The sequence below is a fragment of the Diospyros lotus genome, chromosome 4 (genome assembly GCF_014633365.1).
Source record: "Diospyros lotus cultivar Yz01 chromosome 4, ASM1463336v1, whole genome shotgun sequence".
Classification (NCBI taxonomy): Eukaryota; Viridiplantae; Streptophyta; class Magnoliopsida; order Ericales; family Ebenaceae; genus Diospyros; species Diospyros lotus.
Window position 1 is genome coordinate 42596663 of NC_068341.1, and position 14832 is coordinate 42611494.

Below are 14832 nucleotides of genomic sequence, written 5' to 3' on the forward strand. Positions count from 1 at the left end.
GCACCACCCATAAGGCGAGGGTGAGTGTTGGCTCAAAGTTGCTTACTACAGATGCTCACAAAAAAGATGTATGAAACTGGACTCAATTGATAAGATTACGTGTATGTAATGCCACGTACCTCCTTGAAAGAAGAAATGCATTGGCGATAAGCATTCTCAGCCCCTACAGCAGCTGATCGCTCCCCTGTTTTATTGAAGCAGTATAAATACAATTTAGTCAATTGGAACATTTTATTATCCTGGTTCCGCCAAGAAACAATCAGCAATAGAAGCTCCCAAAATAGATTCCGTTATTATCATTGTCAGATATCAAGCACTAAATAACTTCTTCCAAAATGAAAGTGAAGGTCCATAACTGTTGATTTAAGGAAAGTAAATGTCAGATTGCTCTTCTGGATTTAGTAATCATTGTAGTGAGTCCATCGTAATCTCTTTTGGAATCACCTAAGTTCAAAAACATCTGTGCCTCAAATCTTCCATTAACAAGAAAGTTTGAAAGCTTATGCATCCATTCTGCCCAAAGATGACTTTCATAGGCTCAATAATTCTTTCTAATAGAAAGCAAAAATGACTTAACAATTCAACCTCTTTGAAGATAAACGAGAATGTCTTATATTACTCACACACTTGAAACATTAGACTAGAGTAATTCAAAATATATATTACTAAGTAATATATTTTAGGATTGGTACATGGATCAATTCCTCTAGCAGCTTCTGCTATATGAAAGATGCACAGCGACAAATTCTCTACCAATGACTCTTCCCAGTGTTCTTTCAGAATTAGGGGATTTGAGCATAATTTGCAAATAAGGCAAGCTATCCATAAACTTAAACTTGTCATCCCTGGTTGACAGGGGACAATTATTACTAAGTAATCAGACAACCGATGTAACACTGTTACACTGGTCAACTCTATTGTAAATCATTTCTTCTCTTTTTCCTGATGTGATTGCCTAATGAAGGAAGGGGTAAGAAAAAATAAGTTAGAAATTTAAATTAAATTTATGAGCTTTATGCAAATTTATTTCATATATGCAGCACACAAAATAGAACTTGGAGCACGGGTTTCCAATTCCCATTACTTTTAACAAGGACCTCAAGTTTTGCATAGAATCGTCATACTGACCATGGATTCCAATAATTCCTGTTCGTTGATCTCCAACAGCCCAAGAGCATTAAGTGATTGCAACTGTAGGCACATAAATAAACAATCAGTTTCTACTTCTATCAAAGATATGCTTAGTCAAAGATAAATTATATTATTATGGATAGTTGGCATCCCATATCTTCTTTTCCTTTTTACAGATGTCACAGATTGCAAAGCAGACCTTTCTATGTTATGATAAACAATACTGTCAATACAGAGTCATCACTGCATAAAAGGTTGAGTAACCACATACAACATCTAAATCATTGTGATGAAGCATGGTAAATAGAACCAAGCCAGTTCAATCAACTAACAAGAATAGGTATTTTTTATTTTATATTACATATACATATATTTAATGGCACATGATAATACAAGTAAAGATGTGCTGTAGTGATACTAATAACAATCCACACCTTTGGACTAGGTTCTCAAGTCTAAACAAGCATTCTTCAAGCTTGAGATAGTTCTCTTCACTGGCTAGCCTTAATCAGTCTCCTTTCAAGAAGAATAATACATGGTGATCCACCTACTGGAAAGGCCCCCAACTTAGCCATAGATTGAAATGTCAACTGGCATATTGTTATTTTAGCCTTGTGTTCCAGATTCCAAATCCCCATCCTTGCTTCTCAAAAGCAACAAGCATGGAATCATTCATAGATGGATATAAGAAGCAAGGAAAAAGCTTGAGATAATTCTCTAACTGCCTACTTCTCTCACTTGGCGGCCTAACCAGTTTCTGTTCAACAAATCAGCCAGGTGATTATGGAAATCTTATTGAAAGCCTTAAATTGAACCATAGTTTGAAATGTCAATTGATTTATTGTCAATTTATTAAGTGATACAAGGCAAGCATCATAGGACAGGTTGTATCATATTCACCAGATTTGTCCTGCCCCCCTGGGAACCGCATTCCAGTTTGTGCGTACTGGGAACACAGTGTGTTGACAATCTGGAAGGCCACAGTATGTGTTCCAGTTCGTCAATATTGGAGATTAAAAAAAAAAAAAAAACAAAGAATGGAGGAAGATGAGCATCAAATCCAGAACTCTTAAGAGTTGATTTAAAAGAAGAGCATCAGAGCAGTTACCTCTTCTTCTTCCTTTCTCTCTGCAATAGCTCATGGCAGGCAAATCTTCTTCAAGGACGGCAAGCAATAGACAGAGGATGGGATATTCAAGACTTTTTGTCTCAACTATCGAGACTTTGTTCATGAATCTCGCAAGTTTTATGTCCTCATTCTTTTCAATCTTAACCTAGGTAATTAAGTTTATTAGTTCTCCTTTTTAAGAATTTTTCTCTTTGCATAAATATTTTCTAATTCTAAAGATAATAATATTATATGTTTTGCAGGCATTCTACTATGGCACACCAAAACGTACCATGACCTGAATTGGCGAACTGAAAAAGCCTACCCTGCACGTACAGCATTCCAAGCAAAGTGGCATACCACATCCCTGTACTGTGTTCCACATACCCAACATCCCACGAACCAGGTAACTATGGGCTGTATTCTATGCTCATATAGCTGGTGTGCCTCATGCCATAGGGCCAATGTTAGCCAAGAATGACCAATTGTGCTGCAAAACTCCTAAGTTAAGTGCTAGATAATCCTATGTCATAAGACCCATGCTTCTGCCACCCGTGTACACATAAGTAGGCCAACTTTCACAGCTTTATCCCCTTCAAATCTGCCTACCCTACCTATGGCCATCAGGACAAATATTGCCAGGACAGAACGGAAAGGGATGCATACAGTACATATCTTCGGAAAAAGGCATCATATATGTGGCCTGATCTTATGGATATCAATCGTGTGTTTAGGTTCCATAACATATTTTTTCTTGTTCTTGAATGAGATAGGTCTTAAAATTTGTTGTCCAAGAATTTCCCATTCAATTGATGTTCAAGAGTATTGAAACCTAGGCTTCTGTTTATAGGCCTAAAAGTTCTCAAGTTGTTAGACAAGACTAGTGTTACTAGCAAGGATAAAGTGGATAGACACCATTTATCACCATGACAAGCCTTGACATAACTAATCAATGAAATACGTACATTTTTATCAGCTTTACTTGACAATTTTGATTTTCAATTTTGCTAACAGTTGATATCAATGATATCCATGATGCAGTAGATAAAGGATGGAAAACAAGCAAGTAGCAGATAAGTTTATTTAAATATGGATTTTTGAATAAACGGAAACTGACCAGTATCACCAGTGCTGCATGCTCATCCTTCCTAGTTTGTCTAGATACTCTATAATGTTTCAGCTTGTTTTCTTCTTTTGCTGACTTGTATAAAGCCTGCTGAGCTATCCTATCATGGAAAAAAACTGCATTTGACTAATCTTTTAGAGTTAACACTTACCATGGCAACAAAAATCACAAACCTTAATCCCACTACCACTGGGTGGGAAATCTTAACACTTACATAAAGATGAAAATTGATAACAGAATCTGCAAATTAACATAACAGAATATGAAAAATCAAATTAGTTTACCCAGATGACAAGTTTGACCCAAAGGATTCCTATGTAAATTTTAGAGTAACTGAATGGATGCTGGCTGACAGACAAAAAGATGAAAGCAAAAGTCTCAGAATAAGAAAGAAAAAACTTCCACAGGAAAAGGCATGCTGAAGATTAGTGACTCAGTAGGTGTTTAATCCATAATGTAATACATTACCATCAGACTTTAATTGAGGTACCGTGATTATTAATGCTTAGACATTCAAAAGAGATACTTTAATGCCCTACATTAAGCATCCTCAGCAGTTTTCCTAATATCTAGGGTAATACAATCCATAAATCTCTTGGCAACTGGCCTTAAAAAGTCAGTTTGTCAATGCCAGGTTAGGAAACATGAATATCCTCTCCCTCTCTAATCCACTGAAAAAGGAAGACACGACATACAACAACCAGGACTTTCTACTCAAAATATCTCAATTCCTTTCATTCCAAATGTGCCATGTGATGCAAAACCAATCAAACTTCTCTACTCCTCGAAAGATACCAATTTCCTTTCATGCCAAGCAGAAAAGAAATCAAAAGACCTGGACAACCCTATCTCCACTGGATTTAGATCAATACGGAAGGTAGGGTTACCCACTTGCACATCAAAAGAATTAAAAAAAAAAAAACTATAAATATAATGAGCTATACAGGGTAAAAGCAAATGATCCACCGATTCCCAGTTCCTTTTACAAAGAAAACATTAATTAAGCACAACTTAATCAAGCTTTCCAAGAGTATCTGAGGTGAGAACGGATCCAAGAGAAGTTGTCAACATGAGCAAGGCCAAACTATGTTACAGGAGAGAAGATACACACTGGCTACAACATTTTGGTCCCTAGCTACACTAAATAAACCAAGAAACAGTTCACACAATGGCATCTGGCCACACTGACTACCAAGCAAAAAGTGAACCCAACACCACTCCCAACCTAAAAGAGAGATATCTATGAAAAAGCTAGCCCATAAGTGTATGATGCATTTCCAAAGCTCCAATCTATGAGGCAGCCACACGCACAAGTCCAAAGGACCAACTTCCCAAAAGAAGTGTGGCCATCTTATATTGTTAATCCTCAAACTCTCATGCTCCTGTAAAGCACATTTAAATAAAAATCTTGTAGATGTGGAACAGGGTTTATAATGTAAAATCTGTGTTGTGCACATAATCTTTTTGAAGATAGATCCGTTAGTCTTTTGACTTGCAAAGAAAACATTACATTTGGAGAAAGATTTACATATTGGAAAATGTATAGCAGTAAAACTGTGTGACAGCTTTGGTCACAAAAAGAACCAGAAACACAGGAATTTTTTGAGGTCAACTTCAGTTGTAAAGCACCAAACAGAGAGAGAAATTCAGAGTTCTAAGCATCAGTTAGCAATTGATTGCTAGAAAGAAGAATTTTCAAAGTATTATCATTGCAGACATCTTTCTTCATTTCTTAAGTTGATCATCTTTTTTTTTTTTTTTTTTGCAATGGGACCGTCATATCCAGAGTAAAATTTACATATAAAAGATGCAAAAGTGGGAAAATTTATTTTTCTTTATCTATATGAGAGTTTTTGTCACACAAATGGCCAGAAGCCAGAGACTGGAAGTTTTTTACACAAAATTCAGTTGTAAGCAAGGAAAGATAAAAACAAAGTCAAGATTGATAGCTTCAATTAGAAAGTTCAACTCATTCAGGGGAAATTACGAACTCAGGAATTTAACTCCTTTGGTGTAAAAGTTGTAACAAAAACAAAGAAGAACTGATACTTGTTAACAAAAACAAGGAAGAATTTAATTTTGTTAACTAAATATTAACAAAATTAAATTCTGAAGGAAGTATGTGGGTATATGTAAAAAAACATTTGTTATCATTGACCTTTTTCAAAGAACATGCACTTTCTTTGTAGTGGAGACTACTTACAAGGCCCACTATGGTGGAATCCAAGAAAAATATTGAATGGACCAGATAATTCAGATATTGAATTTAAGCTTGTACAAGAGAGGAACAAAATGTGAGAATCTAAGACAGTATAGTACAAACCTTATGGAGTGACCTAAGAGATCTTTTGCTTTATTCAGTTCATCAATTGTTTCAGAAGTATCCAACTTCCTTTGTTGGTTCAAACTGAGCATTTGCACCCTAGCTATGTAGAGCATGTTGGCAGCAACCTGTTGTTGGAGAAAACAAGCTAGCTTAATCAATATGCCTACCAATATGTTTCTTGACAAAAGCATAGCACATACAACAGAACCAAGTGTCAGCCTTCAGTATGTAACCAATAAGCAGAGCTTGTACAATGATAGATATTATTGGAGCTATACCGATGGACTTTTTTAGTGGTCAAAATTGTTGGGAATTAAACAAAGAGAGATAGTGTATCAAGATTATCTCCAGGAATTCAAATTTTATTACTTCAAGGGGGGAAAAAAAGGGGTAGCTGTGCATTTGGTATCAAATATAACAGTATAAATCATTCCATGAATACGAACAAATGACAACAGCTACAGAAAGTAAAAGCCTAGGTTGCACACAAGTTTTAATGGTCAGAGATTGACAGTTTTAATGGCCATATGCACACAAGTTGAGCACCAGTACAGAACAAGAAATCTAACTTGTGAATTCATGAAAAATTCCCCAGCAATCCCAACACACTGCACGAGTCCTAAGATGAAGAGCCACAAGGTTCAAAGACTGCATTACAGCAGGCTTCTCTCTCCAAGGGAAGTACAAATCAGGGAACTTGTATGGTTCATATAAATATACACCTTAAAGAATGGAGCAAACATGGGACATCAAACTAAATCAAGACGTTGATCACTTGTTAAAATGAATCATATGCATAAAAACATGAAAAGGCAACAAGAACAAACACAAATAAAAGTGGATGAACTCCATAAATGATAAATTTATAGAATATTTCTGGAGGTGCAAGTAAAAGATTAAAAAACCTGGATATGGTCTTCAGGAAGTATAGTTTTCCGGGCCTCAAGACACCTGGAAGTGAATCAAGTGATAATAACATGTTTCCACTTGAAATTATGGCCATCTACTACATGGCAACAATTAAGCAGAGTATTGGCATACCTCTCAAGGAGATCTTTAGCTTCTGTTAAGTTCCCAAGTGATTGAAGGGTCAAGCAGAGTCCTTCAGCTGCAAGCACAGTGTCCAAAGAATTCCATCCCTGCATTTTAAGATTTAAGTGAAGCAATTGATAACAAAAACATGGAAACATTTGAAGGAATTGGCACGAGATCATAGTTTCAGTGAGTAAAAAAATACACAAAGAAACAAAGAACTTAAAGTATCCTTCTTGTTTTGTATTAGCATTTTGTAAGCAGAAACCACCTAGATCAATCAATACAAGATTAACGATATTACACCATGATACTCAAAATACACATTATGGAAAAATACTGTAACAACAACTGTAGTTCAAGAAATGATTTAATCATACTTTCGTTTGGAAATGACCACAACTTACTCATATTTTGAAATTTTCAAAACTGAACTACTACTCTCAAAACACAAGACCCATGTATTGTCTTAGTCCCTCCACTACTTTTCCATAAGCAACACCTTGAAATTTTCCTAGGAATGTATAATTCATCCAACATCCCTCGCACCAATCAGTAAATTCTAATTTAGTAAATTAATCCAACCCTGTTTAGACACTTGAAAGATTGTTTGGAACTCAAACTTACACTCCATTCCAATTTCGAAGCAGGCTATGTTGGGACAGCAAGTTTAAAAGGAAAATCAAGTGCACAAGGCTCCCAATTTTTTCTTCTAGTTTCCCATCAACTGCTTGAAGTTCCTTACTTTATTACAGTCTAATAAACCGTTTCCACCGGGCCAAGGCAATTGAGTTTAGTTGCGTAATGGGCCAGACAAGGTGGTTCATCTTATTGGGTTAACTTAATGAATGACTGGTCTAAATTCCGCACACAACTAACAAATGAGAAATTAAAACAATGGACTAAATTTAGTTGTCAATGAGAAATTAATAGAGGAAAGATCTGGTTGTGAATTAAATGAGTTCAAGTTCCCTTACGATTTCAAGTAGTAGGGTTGTGGAATCAGGACCCTAGAGGAAAGGTCTGAGACATGGTAAACCCAAGCACTATGAATGAGCAAGCTCTTGAGCAACCAAAATAATAAGGGTTTACTTAATGACTTGGCTAAATTCCGCGCACAACTAAACAAATGAGAAATTAAAACAATGGACTAAATTTAGTTGTCAATGAGAAATTAATAGAGGAAAAATCTGGTTGTGAATTAAATGAGTTCAAGTTCCCTTACGATTTCTCGTAGTAGGGTTGCAGGATCAGGACCCTAGAGGAAATGTCTGACACGTAGTAAACCCAAGCACTATGAATGAGCAAGCTCTTGAGCAGCCAAAATAAGGGCTAAACCTCCATGTCTTATGTTTACCTGAAATATTCTAATTTTTAGGCATGCAAATTGAAAAACACAAATCCTTCAAAAATTCACCCACAAATAATCTGAGTAACTAAGTAATGAACTGTAAAGACATATAGAAGAAAGGAAGAAAAAACAGCCAGCTGACCTTTGTTAGTTCCATAGCATGCAGAATCTTTCTCTGTACATTCTCACCTTCTGCAAGTCGATTGGATTTTATGTATATCTGATATAAGTTCAGTATTAGGATCCATAGAAGTGTGAACAGGCTTGTCGCACAAGAACAACATTGTTAAGAAAATACCTTACACTAACAAACAGCAATACCAAGGAAATATCAAGTAATCTCAATATACAAGAAATACTTCAAAGGTCTTAGATCCTTAGTAACAAATTGTGAACATAGAAAAAATTTTGGCTTGTCATGTCTTTAGTGTTAAATTGTTAACTACCATCTGACCTAAAAGTTTAAGCAATTAGATAGAGGGCTGATTTTGTCTTTTATATTATAATTTTTACTCCCAACACACCTCTCACATGTGGCTAGACTTCACTTCATAACTGGTCCAAACAGATGCAACTAATGAAATATTGGGTTAGTGGTAAGGTTTGAACTCAAGACCTTCACCTGCTCTAATACCATGTTAAATTGTTAACCACCATCTGATCTAAAAGATTAAACTGTTATTGGGTTATTATCATTTTTACTCTCAACATTTAGCAACATTAGTTGTAATTACAATACCATCACATACACTAATAACCAATACTACCATATACAGAATGACAACAGAGGACATGATTGATCAACATTGCATATCTAAAGACCAAATCTATATACAGTATTACTAAACTTGCCAAGGCAAGCCTACTTGATTCCACATAATGATTTCTAGTCTCCAAAAAAGTCTAGACTCCCCAGTCTCATACCTCAAAGCTCACTCCGTGTAAACCTCTTTGTGAAGACTGCCAAGCAAGAAGGCATTCTTGACATCACATAGAAAAAACGGCTGATAAAACACAGCAGCTACTTAATCAATAAAGTCTCAAATCTTAGTATGGCCCTTGGTCACTAAATGAGCTTTTAATATGGCCACCACACCATCTAGATAGCCTTTCTTTATGGAGCCATCAACATGTATCTATATACTTGTCCTAAGAAAGAGATATAAGAGCCCAAAGAGAAAACATCACCTCTTTCATAGTAGTTTTCCACATAAAGTGTAATAAAGCTTCAACCATAATATAAAGGAGTAATGCAATGAGGATAAGAAAATCATAGGATGTAAAATTTGTGATTGAATAGGAAATACAAGGAGGTTAACCTTTCCTAAAACCAATAAGAAGATCTAACTTGGTGAGCTAGATTTGAAATAAAGTAGATGTCACAACCCAATCTCAAATCGGTAATTTACTAGAGAGGTCTTTGTATACTACTCGGGCCCATGAACCCAAGAATCGATTTCAACTAGCATTTTTGGATAAGGATCTATGGTATTACAAGTGGTATCAAAGCCAACCTACAACACCTCGTGCCCATGTCGAGATATGCTAGTGCTTCTCATGGGGCTAGCATAGTTGCAGCTTGCTACATCCCAAGTATCGATTTGAGTCATAAGGCTTGCAGTGCCTTCCCCAGCATATGACCCGTGTGCTTGAAGTGCTTTTTTGTAAGTAATGTTTACCCTCAAGTCCTTGTGTGATATTCCTACCTAGGAGGTAACATTCCCAAGTATTGACCTACATCACAAGGATTGTGGCACCATCCCAACCTATGACCAGTGTATGTGAGTGCTTCTCAGCAAGACTTTCCCTTAAGAGACTTTCAAGTCCTTGTGTGATATTCCCACCTAGGAGGGTGTATTCTTTCTTGCTTTGCTTCCATAGTCCACTATGAAACCAAACAACTTATAGTTGAATGCCCCTTGTTGGCAGTCAACTCCCCTCCAGCGGTCGACTCTTCTAGCCTCTAGCCACTCTCAAAGTCAATTGGACATCAATTGTCCTACTGCAATCATATTCCAGTTGACTACTACCTTCTACCTGTCATTCTTTACTATTAAACCTATACTCAGTTCTCATCCCCCATAACACAAACTGATATCACAAGGGAAAATAAAACATGGATTTAAGCATAAGCATAAACATCTTCCACTATTCACAGTTAACATCAATATGTGAGCATTATACATTGTCAGATCTCTGATCTAACGTCGAATTCTCACTGATCGGTGTGATCAAAGAAAATTCAGTAAAGAGATGGGAGAAACAAAGAGGGAAAAGAGAGAGAAACAAGGAGACAGAGAAAGATGAGGGAGAAATTCAGATTGAATTTGATTGAATCTCTAGATGCCTCTAGGCTGATGGGGATCAGGCCTTTATATAATGAGTCCCCGCGCCTCAAATCCCACCAAAACTGAAAAAATACAATTGCATATAGCCATCTCTAGGTACAATTCATAACATCTATAACTACCCTCACGTGCAAGCCACCCAAACAGTTAGAACATGACAAATTCCCCCCTGCTTGAAAAATGTCTTGTCCTCAAGAAATGCTCAATAGGTTGGCAGCTTGTGGAAACTGTCTTAAGTACATCAGGCAAATATTCCCAGGTATTATTATCATAGTGAAGGTTGGACCACTTTATCAATACTTGTATGATAGGGGCTCCTTGTTTGTATATGACTCTCTAGTTCGATACAACGCTTGGCTCTGCAGTAACATCAACTTCCTTACTGATCTTGGGTAAAATAGGGTTTACCAGCTGTGCTCCCATTGATCTCTTGAGCAAAGAGACATGGAAGATGGGATGAATCCTTGAATCTTCTAGTAATCGAAGCTTATGATGTGCCCAAAACCAAAATACAAAAGAAATACTAGCACCCCTTGTTTGATAAGAAAATTCACCACAAACAAAAAAATACCAGTTTTGATTCACCACACTCTAAGATAGAAGAAGGAAGAGTGATAAGAATCAAGTAAATTCCCCACTAAACAAATGAATTGCTTAGATAAGAATTAGGGTAAAATGTTATCTGCACTTTCTTGATAAAAAAATGTTCAAGCCAAAACATTACAAGATCACACATATAAATACTACTTGTGAAGCTTAGGAAATAAACTTAGCTTTTAATATTTATAAAACCACTTAATTAAATTCATAGACTATACATCTATATATATATACAAATACAATGGGCCATGGGCTCTATTATAGGATTAACCCTAGACTATAACCATATAACTCAACACTCCACCTCAAGCTAGAGCATATATATCATATGCACCAATCTTGCTACAAATATACTCAATTCAAGGACCCCTGAGAGACTTAGTGAAGACATCTGCTAACTGATCATTAGAATTAACAAAATCTATGGTAATACAGCCAGATAAAATCTTCTCTCGGATGAAGTGACAATCTATCTCGATATGTTTGGTCCTCTCATGAAAGACTGGATTGGAAGCAATATGTAATGTAGCTTGATTGTCACAAATTAATCTCATATGTGATATCTCCCCAAACTTGAGCTCCTGAAGCAATTGTTTTAACCAGATAAATTCACATGTTGCCAAGGCCATAGCACGATATTCTGCTTCGGCACTCGACCCAGCAACAACCTCCTGCTTCTTACTTTTCCAAGATACTAGGTTACCTCCAACCAGAACACAATATCCTGAAGTAGACCGTCTATCAAAAAGAGAACCTGCCCAATCAGCATCAGAATATCCGACTACTTGAGTATGACCTATGTCCTCATACAATAGTCCTCTACCTAATATACCTGAGAATCCGGACTACCGCATCCCAGTGGCTATCACAAGGAGACTGTAAAAACTGACTGACAACACTGACTGAGAAAGAAATATTTGGGCGAGTGATAGTGAGATAATTAAGTTTTCTGACTAGCCTGCGGTATCTTCCAGGATCAACAAGAGGCCCCCCTGTCCTAGTAAGAGCTTTACATTAGGGTCCATAGGAGAATCTATAGGTTTACAATCAAGCATCCCAGTTTCTTCCAGAATGTCTAACACATACTTCTGTTGAGAGATAACAATACCAGAACTGGACTGAGCAACTTCTATGCCAAGAAAGTATTTAAGTAACCCCAAGTCCTTAGTCTGAAAATGTTGGAAAAGATGTTTCTTCAACTGAATAATACTATCCTGATCATCACCGGTAATAACAATATCATCCACATAGACAACCAAGTATATACACCTCCCCTGTGATGTGTGTGTATAAAAAACTGAATGATCAGACTCACTACGAGTCATACCAAAGTCTTGAATGACAGCACTGAAACGACCAAACCAGGCTCGAGGAGACTGCTTCAACCCATATAGTGGGCGACGGAGTTTACAAACCTGCCCAGACTCCCCCTGAGCAACAAACCCAGGAGGTTGCTCCATATAAATCGCCTCCTGAAGCTCACCATGTAAGAAGGCATTCTTAATGTCCAATTGATACAACGGCCAGTGGCGCATAGCTACTATAGAGAGAAACAAACGCATAGAGGACATCTTAGCAACAGGGGAAAAAGTGTTACCATAGTCAAGGCCATAAATCTGAGTATACCCTTTGGCAACCAAACGAGCCTTGAGGCGATCAACCTGCCCATCAGGACCCACCTTGACAATATAGATCTACCGACAGCCGACAAGAGATTTCCCTGGGGGTAAAGGAACCAAATCCCAAGTACCATTGGAATGCAAAGCAGTCATCTCATCCACCATTGCTTGTCGCCACCCCGGATTAGAAAGTGCCTCAATAACAGTCTTAGGTACTAAAACAGAGGATAAGGAAGACACAAAAGCACAAAAAGGAGACGAGAGACGGCGATAGCTAAGAAAATTATAAATGGGGTGAAGATTGCGAGAAGAACGGGTACATTTCCGAAGGGCAATAGGAAACAGATCCTCAGAAGGCAAGACCACGGCAGGGGGAGAGACTAGAGCAGGATGTGAGGTAGCAGGAGTCGCTGAAGTAGTAGGAAATGCGGGAGAAGGCGCAAGAACAACATCTCCACCGGGAGGAGACCGAGGCTGATGACGCCAATGATAAACCTGCAATGGGGTAGAAGAAGGAACAGGGAGAATAGGAGCAAGAGGACTCTCAAGAAGAGGGATGGCCTGAGAAATGGGTTGACACTCGGAATAAGGTGAAGAGTAGAAAGGAGACGACTCAAAGAAGGTAACATCCGCCGAAAGAAAATAACGGCGGGTGTCAAGAGAATAACACCAATAACCCTTCTAAAGGCGAGAGTAACCAAGAAAAATGCACTTGATGGATCGAGCAGACAATTTATCTTGACTAGGAGACAGGTTATGGACAAAACAGGTGCAACCAAAGACACGGGGAGGAAGAATATATAATGGTTGATCAGGAAACAAGAGAGAGTGAGGAACCTGGTGCTGAAGAACCGATGAGGGCATCCTGTTAATGAGATAGCAAGCAGCAAGGACAGCTTCAGCCCAAAAGCGAAAGGGGACATGATGATGTAGAATAAGAGTGCGAGCAGTTTCAATCAAATGTCTATTTTTACGCTCAACAACCCCATTCTGCTGTAGTGTATATGCACAAGACGACTGATGCAAGATCCCCTGAGAAGACATAAAGGTAATAAAGAGAATAGAAAAATACTTAGGGGCATTGTCAATGCACAATACTTGGACAGAGGTATGAAATTGTGTTTTGATTTCAGCACAAAAGGATTCAAAAATTGAGAATAACTCAGAACGATTTTTCATTAAATATAACCATGTGCAACGAAAATAATCGTCGATAAACGTTACAAAATATTGAAAACCCAAAACAGACACGATACGACTAGGACCCCAAACATCGGAATGAACTAAAGCAAACGGGGACACAGCCCGATTATTGACACGCTTTGGAAAAGAAGTGCGAGACTATTTTCCAAATTGACAAGACTCACAATGAAAAGACGACAAACTAGATAAACTGGGGATCATCTTCTGAAACTTAGCCAAACTAGGATGTCCCAAATGATTGTGGAGAAGAGCAGGAGACTCAGTCACCGAGCAAGCAATAGGCGATGCAGGAATGTTGAGATGATAGAGACCCTGCGACTCACATCCGACGCTAATCATCTGTCCCGTACCGCGATCCTGGATAGTAACAGAATGATCATCAAAGGTGATAGAACAATTTAAGGCACGCGTAAGTTTACTAACAAAGACAAGATTAAAGGGACAATGAGGAAAATAAAGGGCAAAATCTAAAGGCAGAGAAGGTAAGGGTTTGGCAGTGCCAATAGCTTTAGCAACCGCTTTGGACCCATTGGTTAATGTTACAGAAGGTAAAGAAATAGAATTAGTAAAATGAGATAACAAATGGGGATTACCAGAGATATGGTTAGAAGCACCTGAGTCCAGGACCATGGTCCCAAAGAGGATGACTGAGCGAGACAGGCAGTGGAATCACCATAGAGGGCAACAGAAGCAACTGTGGATGAGGTTTGCTGGGACGTCTTGTACTTGAGATACTCATCATAGTCAGCCCCAATGAGAAGGACAGATTGCGGTGGATGACCATCAAAGGACTCAGATCGAGAACCATCAGCATGAGCAACATTAACACTAGGAGGGCGGTCATGCAACTTATAACATTGTTCCTTAGTATGCCCCCACTTGTGACAATAGTTACACTTGGGGCGTTTGCCCCGATTACCACGATCTCCTCCCTGTTCGCCACTACTCTGAACCTATCAAGCCATGACTGAATGATCACCTGCAAAAG

General features: G+C 37.9%; 1 protein-coding gene across 12 annotated transcripts in view; it reads right to left on the reverse strand.

The window, feature by feature from the left end:
• LOC127799249 (uncharacterized) overlaps positions 1-14832 on the reverse strand; it is an 83641-nt gene that overhangs the window by 26249 nt on the left and 42560 nt on the right. For 4 of the 12 annotated variants that reach the window (XM_052333107.1, XM_052333105.1, XM_052333106.1 and 1 more), the window contains 4 exons: positions 8217-8294; positions 6733-6830; positions 6597-6642; positions 5689-5816 (listed from right to left, as the gene is read on the reverse strand). The exons of 1 other annotated variant lie outside the window; for it this stretch is intronic. In XM_052333107.1, the coding sequence (XP_052189067.1) occupies positions 5689-5816; positions 6597-6642; positions 6733-6830; positions 8217-8294 (350 nt within the window). Of the gene's footprint in view, positions 1-119; positions 185-1127; positions 1192-3356; positions 3466-5688; positions 5817-6596; positions 6643-6732; positions 6831-8216; positions 8295-14832 lie in introns of all 12 variants that reach the window. 7 more of the 12 variants (XM_052333108.1, XM_052333098.1, XM_052333104.1 and 4 more) reach the window with 6 other exon arrangements.